Genomic DNA, 13,863 nt, shown 5'->3' with positions numbered 1-13,863 from the left:
AGCGTTTTGGGTATCAATACACTGGTGATTGAGATCATTCTATCCTGGGAGGACATATTCCAAATCAAACCTCGAATACTAGAGGGGAATAATTTCCTTAAGGGGACACTGTGCATTCAGTGGGCTTGATCTTCTTTCTGTTTTTTCAGATTCTGGTATGTGTTACAGATTTTAGATTCGTGAATTAATTTGTGTTCTTCTGTTCTTCACTGGTTCATTAAACTTTGGTAACTTCGTGTTTCTGCAAAGTTTGTTGGAATCAGATTGACAACAATTCTTCTTTAAGGAAAAAAAATATTTCGTATATTTTATCTAATTTGTTTCTGATTCTAGTTTCTCTACTAGTTTTAATTTTCTAGTTCTGAAAATGTTCTTAAACTTTATTGTGTCTTACCAAGTTCTTCAAAGTTTTGTTCTAAGTATCTTAGGTATACAAGACGAACAACACCAACTTCTAATATTATAAATGAATTTCCACTAAACGTATTCTGATGTTTTTATTTTTCGTATTTATGTATACCTTGCATCATTTTTCTTTCTTCATGGACAATTTCCCTTTTTATTATTATTTTGATTCGAGAATCATTTAAAAACATTCTATCTAACCCGATGTGGTGATGATATGAATAAGGTCTACGTAGTCTCTACTTTTTACTAAACTCTGTTTTATAGAATTTCACTGTTATTGTATTAAACAAAGTTCTGTTTTATAGAATTTCACTGTTATTGTATTAAACAAAGTTAAGTGGTTGTTGAGTTTTTAAAAAATATTTATCATGTGAAACCTAAGAAATACATCATGCTATTATGTGTAAATTATAAATATCATAATGTATTTCTTATGTTAAATATTGGAATAATGGAGTATAGCTTTAATTTTTTTCATTCCTAAAAAGTATGCTTAATTACCACCAGTATTCCATGTTGCAATAAAACTGGCTGCCTGTTGTGGCCGCTACCACCTACTCGTCCTTGCGGAATTCTTTGCACACTCAGTATGTATCCATCATCAGTAGTCACCTGAAAAATATCATAAATTGAAGAAACACACACAAAACCATTCCTTGTTTAATCTGGTGGACAAAAGCTCATTTGAAAAACCAGTGGATATAGAGTAGTACTCATGAAATTAAGGGAATTAATTACATCTACACGTACCTCATATTCGTGGCACTTATAACCATGAATAATCACAAAGGTGGCGCACATGTCACTAGGTGCTGCAACATTAATCTCAGCAACAAATCCAAGAACACCTTTCGACCCAAATGCTGGATAACTCGCAAACACTGAAATTAGTAATGGCGTCACAATGCCTACAACAATCATGAATAGTCTGTGGAGCATCTTTATATTACGTTGGTGTTTGTAAATTGTAACTACGTACTGTTATGCTTTCAAAATTATTTATAGACGGAAATTAGAAAGATATCGAGAGCGGTGGGAAATCGATTTCTGACTCTTCTCTGGACTTACTAATTAAATTGCGAACCGACTAATTCTGGACAATCTTGTTTCTGATTTCGAAAAAACAATGGAGAATTTGTCACTTTTTGCCTTTCTAGTGCCACTTAATTCTGTTACCACTAATTTGTACTGAGAATTCAGAATTTGGATGTAACGGACGTGGGTCTTGGAGCCCACTAAATTTGGATGTTTTATACGTTTAATCAACGTAACTGATGACATCAACAGATATGCAAGCCAAGAAATGTAAAATATGATCAGTAGTATTGGGGAGATTTCTTGATGTTGAAGCTCAACGAATTACTATAAAGAATTTTTCTTACTGTTAATATTTTGATTAGTTGGGATTGCACTTTGAGACGAGACACTCTTTTTACAACAAATTAAAAAGGAAAATAGAACACTTAAAGTAGGATGGAGAGAATACCTTAAATCCTAAAACATGTATGGTTGTTACTTGGCTTTAACAGTCGCAAGTGGTAACAACAGGCCATATTTTACGAAAAAGGGAAGGATATAAAACTCATTGATAGGGTGACGCAATTCGAATTGCAACGCTTGCTAAACTCTGTTACTAGATGGAACAAAAATATAGTTCGTAACAAGAAAGAATTTTTATTTTTAAAAAACAAAACAAGAACAAGTTGAGACAACATTGCAAATTGCAAATTAATCCATAAGTCTAAGCAATACACAATATATGGAATCCCTTTTTTAAGAATAAAATAAAATTGGGGGTAGGGGAGAGGATTACATTGTGAGAAATTGAACTTTCACCAATGATTCAAATAATTAACCAACTGAACTATTAATTCTTCAATACATCAAATCGGTTAGATATATGGTCACGTATTTTTTTGGGGGGAACGACACACTTCACATCCCAAATGTTACCAAAATCACAATAATAACACTAATAGTAATGACAACATTAGTAAATATAATGGGAAACATCATAATCAACTTTTGGAAAAAAAATATCTCGGTTCAAATCCTCTTTTACCTCTTAAGGTAGGGACAAGATTCATATTCTCCTTCTTAGACCCCGCTTGTGGAATTTTAATGGTATATTGTTGTTGGTTCAAATCCCTTTTTACGTAAAAGAGGGTAAATGGAGAAATCCTTTTTGGATACAATTTAAGGGCTTTAAATTATAAGGAACATGATGATGAGATATTATCTAAACTTGGTAAAAGCTTTTTTTAAAAAAAATAAAAATAAAAATCTGTATAGGTTGATGGACTATAAAATTGAACTTTTCCCCTTTTGAGATTTTGATGGGTATGAACTTTTTCTGGGCCTCAAAATCTGAAGTCTTGGGAGTGTTCACTGTCCTACGCCCTGGCCTGATCTAACATCACACTCCTAAAGGAAGTCCAGTTAAAGAAGTTAGCCTTGGCCCATTTAAGAGGGAATGCAACCTCTACTTTGGAATTTTTTTTGCTGAGATAGCTAGCCTACATTGACACATTTAACCTATACCAGACTTTTTAAATAGTGGTGTTTGAAAAACTAAACTTCTGACGCAGTGTCTAAAGTTACAATTCGTCTAATTCTACCTAAAGTTGAGTCAGAAATAGTTGGAATACAATCTTTGGACAAATGGCTAAATAAACTATACTTCAGCGACACATGGCCAATGTTCTAGCAAAAACTGGCTGAACTTTGTCAAGACTAATTTTGGACACTGTACATCTATAGTGATACGTGCAAAATTTTTGAAATGCCTTCACAAGTTAGATGGCTGCTTCAAAATTAGGTCCCCTTCCTACGTTCTATGCACTAGTCCCCCTCCTACTTCATTATTTGTTCAAAGAATACGTGCGGAGAGGCAAGTCGACCCAAATGCAAATAATTGCAAGGTTTTACTTAATAACATAGTAATTAAGTTCTTTTTGTTCATTAAGAGGAGAGGAATATTAATCAGACAACTGAGGAAAGGAGAAGAAACATATACATAAACAGAGTACGTCCTTGTTAATTTATTAACAAAGCTGTTCTTTATAAGTGTATACACAGTAGTAAGTGTGTGCCAATGCACATCTGATCTCACGGCCCTCAAGTTCCATTGGCTACCGAGGGTAAAAGTGCAAAGCTCAAGAGGTGCACAATTCCTTGTGCACTAGCATATACATACATAGAGAATTTATGAAAGCCGGGTTCTAGCTATTAGCCAACGGTATTTGCAGGACTCATACTCTTCCTCTTTTCCCTAAAACTGCCACTCAACCTGGGAAGACAACATTGTACTGACCTCGGTGATTTGGCCTCACTTTTGAACTTTCCTACAGGGGTGCTCTTGCCACTAGACACCGGCACATGAGGTGTACTAGATGTGGATTTAGGTGGTAGCTGTAGACCAGCAGCCTGTCCATTTTGGTTGTCTTCAGCACCTTGCTCATTGGGATTCCGGTTTCTTGAGCTTTCTTTGAAAAGCTCAAGTAAATTCTTCCTCCTATGTATTGGAGAAGATTGCGGTAAAGAAGCAGAAGTTCTTTCTCCAAAAGAGGTTCGATTACCTAGCAGATTACCAACCAACAAACCTCGATGCACAGGTGTATTTCCACGCGAAGGAGTATTTCCAAGTGATGGTGTAAAATCTGCATTGAAGACAGATAGACTATAAGAATTAATGATAATGATTACAAGTGTAAATAGAAGGTGGCTACTCGCAACAAGAATAAGAAGTGTTCCCAACACTTTGATCCCTATTTTAGCAAAAACTATGTACTGGTGTGGCACTTTTCTTGAACAAAAAATGTCAGGTACTTTCAATACCTGATTTTGTAGATTCGGTCTTCTCAAATTGCCTTGGCAGTCATTACTTATGATTCAGTTAAATGCATAATAGCCATTTTTAATTTTATGAATATAAATAATAACATAAGAAGAAAGATGGGAGGGAGAATATGGAAAGAGCATCAGGTATCAAAGGTCTGTCTCACCTCCCTTAACACTAAAGAAGTCATCATCACAATCTGACTCCAACCAGGCCCGGGAATCAAAGAAGGTCTCCTCCTTGCTACCTAAACAAAGGAATGCCTCGGGCTATTAGAAACGATAAAATGTATCATGAGATTACTAATAACAATGACAAATGCACAATAACATGAACACAATTCATCTATAAACATATCGAAAGCTTCACAATGTGGGCTCTGCTTCATGAAATCAGTTTGAGGATACTAGGGAACAAAAGAAGAAAACTGAAAGAAAGCAGAGAGCAGGTCCTTTTCATCATTATTCCACCACAATCCCAACACGTCACATTCAAAATAAATCCATCCATCTCAAAAAAACAAGAAACAGAACTAGTTAGTAACTTCTGAGCATTTAAGCTAGTAGGCATCAGTTAGTCTTTACAGTGAAAAACTGCACTGCATTTTGTCAATGGCATAAAATACACACAAGAAACTTATTTTGACTAGAGAGTGCTATTACCAGATAAATATTCTAGAAAAACAAGATGATTCATCGGATTGCTTTGAAAGTAGTCAATGAAGGATCCACTCGACTGTCGTGACAAAACCACATGACTAGAGGGGAATTACATGTAACACAATTGACAATATGAAACTAATCTTAGAGGATTATCCTAGAGCTACCAAACAAGAAAAGTCGCTGAATTAAATGTGCCAATCTCAACTAAGGTTACCACTGCTTGCACAGATGATGGATGAAACAAGGAATCCATTTTCCCAGTACAACGGTGTCTTTCGCCTGTATTTCACTGTTTACCTTTTACACTAATTATACACGTATTATACATGGATTACACATATATTATACATCCATTTTTATAATGACAAATTCATCTGGATTTAATATATAGCATATTGAAAATGATTCTTCTATTGAATTCATCACAATAAGCTACAGGGTGTCTCTATCCTTTTTTTTTTTTTGAAAGGTCGTATCCAGCAAATAAAAAATAGTTGTGCCACGACAACATGTGCTGCAGATGACCCCACCAATAAGAGAATTTTGGCATTGCACATGACTTTAACAGTCAATCTTCCCTAATTGCACAAAGGAATAGACAGCAGACAAAAAAAAATAAGAACACACTTAAATTATTAAAATTGTAATTTTTCTCAGTTTCATTAGACGACACATTTGAACATGAATTGTGTTAATCATGGAGTTAAAGATCATTCAACAAACAGTTTATTATCTCATAAAGTTATCCAACAAGGAACTATTAGTTGAAACACCATACGAAAAATCAACCTGTTAATCATGATCAAACAGAACATCTCTGTAATTTTCTTTAAAATTAAAAAAATACAGATAAAATATCTGTTGAACAACCAATTTCCTTAGCAAATAGAAGAAACTAGTAGTCCAACATCCGACTAACTCAAAATTTGAAATTGAGAAAAAGTGTTTCACATGAAAAGCATCAATTTTCCTCTATATATTTTTTATCACGGAAACCCCACACAAAAGCGTCGAACAGAAAGTGAAATAAACGTCAAAGAATATAAAAAATGGAAATCCCAAAAAACTAATCGGACAGGAAAACGAAAAGGCAAAACAAGAAGATCGTACCATAGTCGCTAAAACTGTTAACGGGGAGCACCGGGGAACGCTGAGGTTTGATTTGAGGAAGAGAGAGTTTGATTTCAGTATTATCAAGGGGTTTATCTTTGATGGGTGAGGGACTCACAAGCTTGTCAGATTTAGATGCAAAAACAAAACGGAGCTTCATTGCTGATTTTGGATCTTTATGCACTGAAGCAGACGAACCCATTGCTAACAGAAAACACTTGATTTGTCCCGCGATGCCTCTAAGAATCTAGAAAACAATCGAAAGAGAAAATGCAGTAAATGGGAGCGTTACGCTTTGCCAAAGAAGGGACAAATTGTTGAAATGCCCGAGAGGAGAGCAGAGCAGAGCAGAACAGAATAGAGTGGAGAGCAAAATATCATATGAAAATTGTGGGGCTTTCAATACCAAATTATCGTAATTTGTAATGGAGAAAATGGGTGGGTCCTATCTAAAAAGGTTAGTATTATTGCAAATAAGTAATTTAGTTGAAATTTGGCTTTTCTTACAACTTTTTATATTATTGTTCTTTTTAGTTTGTCTTTTTTAATTCATGATAGATTTAAAATAATAAAATTAAAGAATATTTTGATACATATTTTTTATTTAAGATTGAAAGATTCAAAAAATTAATTTATTTTAAGCAAACAAATAAATTAAAACAATGAAAATAATTGAAATAAGATTTGGCTTTTCTTACGAGTTCATAATGTGTACTAATATGCTGAAATATAAGGCGTGTTTGGTATGAAGGAAAATGTTTTCCTAGAAAATGTTTTCATGAAAAACAAGTAAATTTTTGACTTATTTTCTCATGTTTGGTTGGTGAGTAGAAAATATTTTTCGGAATTTTTTTTTTAGTGTTTGATTTATGAATGAAAAATATTTTGAGAAAATATTTTTTATTTTTACTAGAGAGCTAAAATAATTTTTGAAATTGAAAAATATTTTNGGGGTAGCTTTAATTTTTTTGGGGTGGGGGGATCAAGGGGTAGGGTGGGGTGAAAAATATAAATTGGAAACATTTTTCAAAAACAATTTTTTTTTGAGGGGGGGTACGGGGCTGATGAGGGGTTCGAGGGTAGGGGTGGGGTGAAAAATAAAAAATGGAAATATTTTTTAAGAACAAATTATAATTTTTTTGGGGGGGGAGGGTGGTATGGGGTGAGGGTGGGGTAAAAATAAAAAATTGAAGTTGAAAATATTTTTAAAAAATAAGCTTTAAATTTATTTTTCATACAAAAAAAATTGTAATTTGAAATTGGAGAAGAGTTTTGGAAAATGTTTTCCTTAATTTTTTGAGGAAAGTCATTTTCCTTAAATTTGAGAAAAATGAGTTGATTTGAAAAATATTTTCCAAAACATTTAATCCAACCAAACATGAGAAAACACACCCCTAGAGTATTTACATTTTCAATTCTATAGGGTTGTGGTAGGTTAAGAAAAACAAAAAGAGAATCATTGTGATAAGAATCGAATTTTTTTATTTATGGATAGAAGATATTAGAATTATTATTAAACCAACTACTGATTATTATTAATAATAAAAACAGATGAATCCAAAAAGAATAATGTGAAAAGATAGTGGGGGGATTTTGGAATTCCACTTTTTGTGTCTAGATTTTCGTCATAAGTACTATCACGATTTCTAATTATTTGTCCAATTATTTATTTATTTATTCATTTTAATAAATAAAAAAAAATAATTTTTTTACTTGTTATATCCTCAATTAATTACTTTGAAAAAAGTAAAAGTTTTTGAAAATTTTAAATTTTTCATTCATTCACTTCATAATTAATAAGGATAAGATGAAAAATTTATTGTCAATAATTATTTTCTTAATATGTCTATCAATTTAAAAATAGATCAGTAATTAGGATTCTTAATAAGTGTGTCAATTTAAAAATAGACCAGTAATTAAGATTTTTAATAACTGTGTCAATTCAAAAATAGACCAGTAATTAAAATTCTTAATAAATGTGTCAATCCAAAAATAGATCAAGATTGATAAGTAATTTGGAGTATGGGATTGAGGTGGGCCTAAAGCTCCGTGTTTGAATTCTCTCCCTCCAATTAATTCTGCTTTGAGTTTTTCTTAAACAAGCATAATGACTATTCAGAAATCAGAATCATTTTTTTGGTAAATTACTTACTTCATTTTGTCTATAATGTACTAATCTTTTTATCAACTTTGATTTTCTTATTAGTTGAGTATTTTAAATTAATCCTCAATAAGTAAAAATATCAGGTAAAGAGGATAAATACTTTTATAAATGAGATTATTAAATCTGTTATATTTTTTGCTAAGTAAATCTTTTAAAATAATGCAACATCATAAAAGAAGATATAATATTCTATCACACCAAAAAAAAAAAAAAGATAATATGAATGGAATCAAGGCATTACTTAATGTAGTACTCATAATACAAATACATTATTATGTAAGGTGTTACATTGATTGCACACTATTGTGACACGTTTATTCATACTCTAAACTAAAATGTTATGATTACCTTTTCCTTCTTATCAGCAGGCAAGAATGGCATATCATTATAGAATGATTGATTCTATTTTTTAAAAGCAAAAAAGTAGTATAGCCATGTGAAAACCCATGCACTAATTTAATTTGCATTTTAATCCATACAAAGACGTGCTTCCCCTTTCTATTTAGTACTACTCCCTCCGTCCACTTTTATTTGTCATGTTGCGCTTTTCGAAAGTCAATTTGACTTATTTTCAAAGTTAAATTAGATTACATTAATTCAATTTTTTAAACAAAAAATTTAGATATTCAAAAACTATACGAAAAGTACTATACATTGCAATTTTTTACATATCAATATGAAGATTAAATATATCCTAAAATGTTAGTCAAAGTTTTTAAAGTTTGACTCTAAAAATGGAAAGTATGACAATTAATAGTGGACGGAGGGAGTATTAATTAATGGAAAATTTACCCTTTTTCTAGTATTTGAATTTATTTCGCCTAATAATATTTTATAATTCGACAAAAGATCATACGAATAAATTCCCATTTTAGGCCTTTCGGGTTTGTCTTAAACTCACAGCTGTCAATGATTAGTATTTTCAAGCATCGGTCATGCACAACATGGTCATTTATTTATTACGTGGTTAATAGAATGGAAGATTAAGGAAAATGAATACAGAGAATTGTTATTTACTAATTTTCATTTCTTTTGATTCTAGGATTTATCAAATAAGATTAAGGATATATATATTATCTTCTCCGGACCACATTTTTGACATATTGTATATATATCAAAAAATAAAATGGCTTTGGTTTGAAATAATTTACGTGGCAAGTCAAAGAGTAGGTGCCAGCAAAAACAAAAACAAACTACTGATCTGAAATTTCTTGGAAGTAGTTAGTAAGTAATAATTTTCTTTCTTGGAGTATCTTTTTCTCTTTATAAATATATTATTTTATTCGTGTAAAACATGCGTAAGATTGAGACACAACTCCAACGCGCAAAAATTAACAAGTACCCAACTACCATATCCATATTCTAATTATTTTCTCATTGCGTGAACTCCCTTTAGGGGAATATATTTCATCCTCTTTCTTTTGAAATGTTTTAATCCTAGTTGCCTTTTAATTTGCACATTACCTTATTATAGTTAATAATAATTATTAAGTTGGGCATAACCAAACTAATTAGGCGTGTTAACTGTTTTCTTTTTTAAAATAAAACCACCGAAGAAGTGGTTAATGAAAAAAGAGCAAGGAAATTTGGAGGGACTAGATCATAAGCGGAGCTAGGTATTCTAATTAACAAAGAATTCAAAAAAATACAAATTTATAGCACATGTTATTTGAACGTGTGACCTAAAGTAATTTTTGAACTCCCTCCTTTTATAGTTACATTTAAAGCTTCCCCTCTATCAAATGATTCAAAAACATTTGAATAAAATCACTTCATTTATGAAATAAACGGAGTAACAGAAAGAATGCCCAGCCTTACTTGCTTTAATTTAAATCTAATGTCCACATTAGTTTACCCTTTTTGTTCCCTTCTGACTGAACGTAACTTTGAACTTTTTATTATTTATTATTTATACTAACTTACAAATGCATTCCCAAAAATATTGAATTTATTGTATTTAAATAATAATATAATAGAATTATTATTTGATTGATTGTTTTTCAAAAGTATATCAAATCAATATAAACAAATAAAAATAGGCGAAGAAAATACCATAATTTAGCTACTCAATCCCGAAGGAGTAGACAAGGGAAGCAAATACTCTTTTAATTGAGTTATAACAAATTACAATCTAAATAAAAATTTAGAATAGGATAAGAAAAGAAAATACTTTAGATAAGTTTTGATGACACGTTTTCCTGCCTACTGAACTTAATTACTCATTGACGAGGTAAATGAAATGACAGTATTGACAATCCTCATCGAAATCTACCACACACAAAACAAACAAAATAGAAACATGAAGAATATAAAAACTAAGACAAGTCTAATCTTTTGCCCAACCTAATTAATTAGTCTTTATCTTTGTCTTTATGTATAATCATGGAAAATTATAAAACTCAAGAATTGAACACTTTTTGGTATATTTCCTTTTCACATAGTAATGTTTTTATTGCTGCCTTGATTTTCTTCTTTCAAATAAATAAGTTGAGGGTCGTTTTTTTTTTTTTTTCTTTCCGATTGCAACTAGGGGTGTCAACACCAAATCGAAAATCAAATCAAATCGCAAATTGAGTTAAACTAGAAAAAAAGATTCGACTAATGATTTGACTTGACTTGATATTGAAAAAAAAAATCCGACTATACTTAAATTGATTTGGTTTGATTTTAACTAAAAAAAATAACTCGAAATTAAACCCGATCATGTACACCCCTAATTGCAACTATGTTGATTTGTTCTGGATTATAAACTTCTAAAACATGGAACTGTACAATATTGACAGCTTTTTTGTTTCATTGCTACACGTAATACTGATATTTCACTATTAGGAATTTGTAACCCCCCTACTTCTATAACACAATATGTAAGTCCAAATAAATTATGTTTGGGAAATCTTAGTCCCTAAATTATTTGTAAAATTTACCTTTGGTAGTATATGTTTTAACATAGTTCATCTTCGATTAATTAAAATATATTTTTGTCCTTTCGTATTAATTAAAAAAATACTAGCTAGATTTGACTATTTATAGAATTATATTATTGTCAAATATGAATTGTCAATACAAATTCAATATAACACAAAAATAACTATGTGGTGAAGCAATTAATAATTATGATAAATTTGTAAATATTCACTAATCACAACAAAGGAGTCAAAAGTGCAAAATTAAATTAATTAATAGATAAGTGGCAAAAACACACCTAAATTATTTCCTATTTTTGAGTTTCATACTTAAACTATTGAGAGTGTGAGTTTCGTATTTAAATTATCACTTATTAGTTTGAGAAACACACCTCAATGGGTGTTTGTAATACACCCTCTCTTTTATATGTAAAAACCTTGTCACATGACATTCCAGGTGGATAAAATATTTCACCTTGACAAAAATTAAATAAACTATTAATATTAGTTCAAAACTAAATATTAAACTATCCAAAAAAATAAATTTAAAATATTTTTTTCATNCCCCCCCCCCCCCTCGACAATCCCTTGTCCTTTTTTTTTTAAAAAAAAATTCAAACCTCTTCTTATGATATTATTTTAAAAAATAAAAATTTACCCCACCCCGTCTAACCCTGCGCTCCTAATTTATTTTTATTATTTACATTTTTCTCATTTTGCGTTAGATGTGTACATATATTTTTTAAAAAATACTTTTTTCTACTTGCATACCGAATATAACAAAAATAAAAATTATTTTTAAAAAAGTCTTGCTACAAGTAAAAAATACTTATATATATATATATATCTCACAAATGGAAAAGTCACAATCAAGGAAGCAACATANTAACATTCCACGTGGCTAAAATATTTCACCTTGACAAAAATTAAATAAAGTAGTAATATTAGTTATTTTCATCTCACTCCAATCTAGGGATGTTCACGGTTTGGATAAAAACCGATCCAAACCGAAAATCGAATCAAACCGATAAAATAAAATCGATTTTATTTGGGTTTGGTTTGGTTTGGTTTTAGATTTTTGAAAACCGATAGTATTTGGTTTGGTTATGATTTTATTCAAAAAAACCGAAGAAATAACCAAACCGAACCGATAAATTATATACATATATTTTATTAATAGACCTACTTAATATATTGTTTTTATAAACAACTTTAAAGATCTTACATATATTTTCATTAAAAAAAAATTATAATTTACTTATTGAAAACAAAAATACCCCATATGAAAACATTTATCTTATTGATTTCATGTATATGAGTGTCTATGACAATTCTTTGTGGGACTAAAAATGTTATTGTCTCTTCCTTCTAGGCAAATATAGTGAATTTTAAAGTTTTATTTATAGTAAATTTAGTGATTGAATGTTCAATAATTTAAGTTATTCTAACTATTTTTCGTTTTGAATGGATTGCTGTCACTTTTTTCATATTTTGAATGAATTGTTTCTTTTATTTTTGTGTATGGTTAATAACCGAATAACCGAACCAAACCAAATCGAAACCGATAAATGTATATTATATTTGGTTTGGTTTGGTTTTGATAATTTTAAAACCCATTAAGTTGGTTTGATTTTGGTTTTGACCAATAACCGATCCAAACCGACCCGTGAACACCCCTACTGACTCCACCATCTCCCCCCCCCCGACAATCCCTTGTCCTTTTATTTTTTTTAAATTCAAACCTCTTCTTATGAAATTATTTTTTAAAATACAATAAAATAAAATTTTACCCCACCCCGTCTAACCCTCCGCTCCTAATTTATTTTTGTTATTTACATTTTTCTCATTTTGTGTTAGATGTGTACATATATTTTTAGGAAAATACTTTTTTCTACTCGTGTATCGAATATAACATAAATAAAAAATTTATTTTTAAAAAGTCTTGCTACAAGTAAAGAATATATATATATATATATAAAATTTAACTCATTACATAAGATGTTACTAATTTCACTGAGTATGTTATTGTTCTTCCTCTTGCATAAATTGCTATCATCATAATATATTCTTTGAATATATTACATGTAGTGTCTTCATCATCATCATCTACAACAAAAGTTCAAATAAGATTAACAAAAGGGGGAAAAAAAATCCTAAAAATCTATCAATAAATTAAACAAAAAAGTTCTAATGAAATTAACAAAAGAAAAAAAAAAATCTTAAAAATCATCAACACACTATATACAAAATAAAAAGAAAGCTATTCCAACAAAGGAATACATAAAGTCAAAATGAACTTTAAGAATTCTGACATCTTAAACCTATTGAGGTAAACATTTTAATTTAATGTCATTTCTCTCGAAAGAAATAAAGGAAGGCATTGAATATTTTTAATGTAAAATTGAATTTTTTGAGGTTATGAATATAAAAGGATTGAAAGTTATGAATATCACTAATACTAATTAAGAGTATAATTTATGAAGTTGAAGAAGTGTGAGTTATGAAAATAACTTTTAAAAATAATATAGTTGAAAAAAATTCAAAAACAAGAGAAAAATGAAAAATGACAATGAAGTCCGAAGAGAGCGTACATCACTATTTTGTCATTCTGATCCTTTATTATTATATATAGATTTGGCTTCCCTTTTACGTCTCCAAGCCCTATACACCCGAAGCTCATTCAAAAGATATAGATGACGACATCCCTAATGATGGCGATATCCAGATGATGGCAATGGCGGCATCCCTGATGAGGTAAAGGAAGACACCCAGTTCCTT

At 30.4% G+C, this 13,863-nt stretch overlaps 2 protein-coding genes across 2 annotated transcripts in view; both read right to left on the bottom strand.

The window, feature by feature from the left end:
• The window catches only part of LOC125849019 (triacylglycerol lipase 2-like), a 4,670-nt gene extending 3,235 nt beyond the window's left edge, over window positions 1-1,435 (bottom strand). Inside the window, exons 1-2 of the mRNA XM_049528995.1 lie at window positions 1,159-1,435; window positions 910-1,020 (exon numbers count right to left, since the gene is read on the bottom strand). Coding sequence (XP_049384952.1) covers window positions 910-1,020; window positions 1,159-1,347 — 300 coding nt within the window. The 5' untranslated portion in view covers window positions 1,348-1,435. The remainder of the gene's footprint in view (window positions 1-909; window positions 1,021-1,158) is intronic.
• Window positions 1,436-3,404: 1,969 nt separating this feature from the next.
• Window positions 3,405-6,473, bottom strand: LOC125849021 (uncharacterized protein At3g27210-like). The gene is made up of 3 exons (XM_049528998.1): window positions 6,019-6,473; window positions 4,413-4,493; window positions 3,405-4,067 (listed from the first exon to the last, which is right to left on the bottom strand). The coding sequence occupies exons 1-3, from the start codon at window positions 6,218-6,220 to the stop codon at window positions 3,637-3,639; spliced, it is 714 nt and encodes a 237-aa protein (XP_049384955.1). The 5' UTR covers window positions 6,221-6,473; the 3' UTR covers window positions 3,405-3,636.
• Between the last annotated feature and the right edge of the window lie 7,390 nt (window positions 6,474-13,863).

This window comes from Solanum stenotomum, chromosome 12 (genome assembly GCF_019186545.1).
Source record: "Solanum stenotomum isolate F172 chromosome 12, ASM1918654v1, whole genome shotgun sequence".
In the NCBI taxonomy this organism is placed as follows: Eukaryota; Viridiplantae; Streptophyta; class Magnoliopsida; order Solanales; family Solanaceae; genus Solanum; species Solanum stenotomum.
Note: the sequence above shows the minus strand (reverse complement) of the source record. Positions and strands in the feature narration are given on the sequence as shown.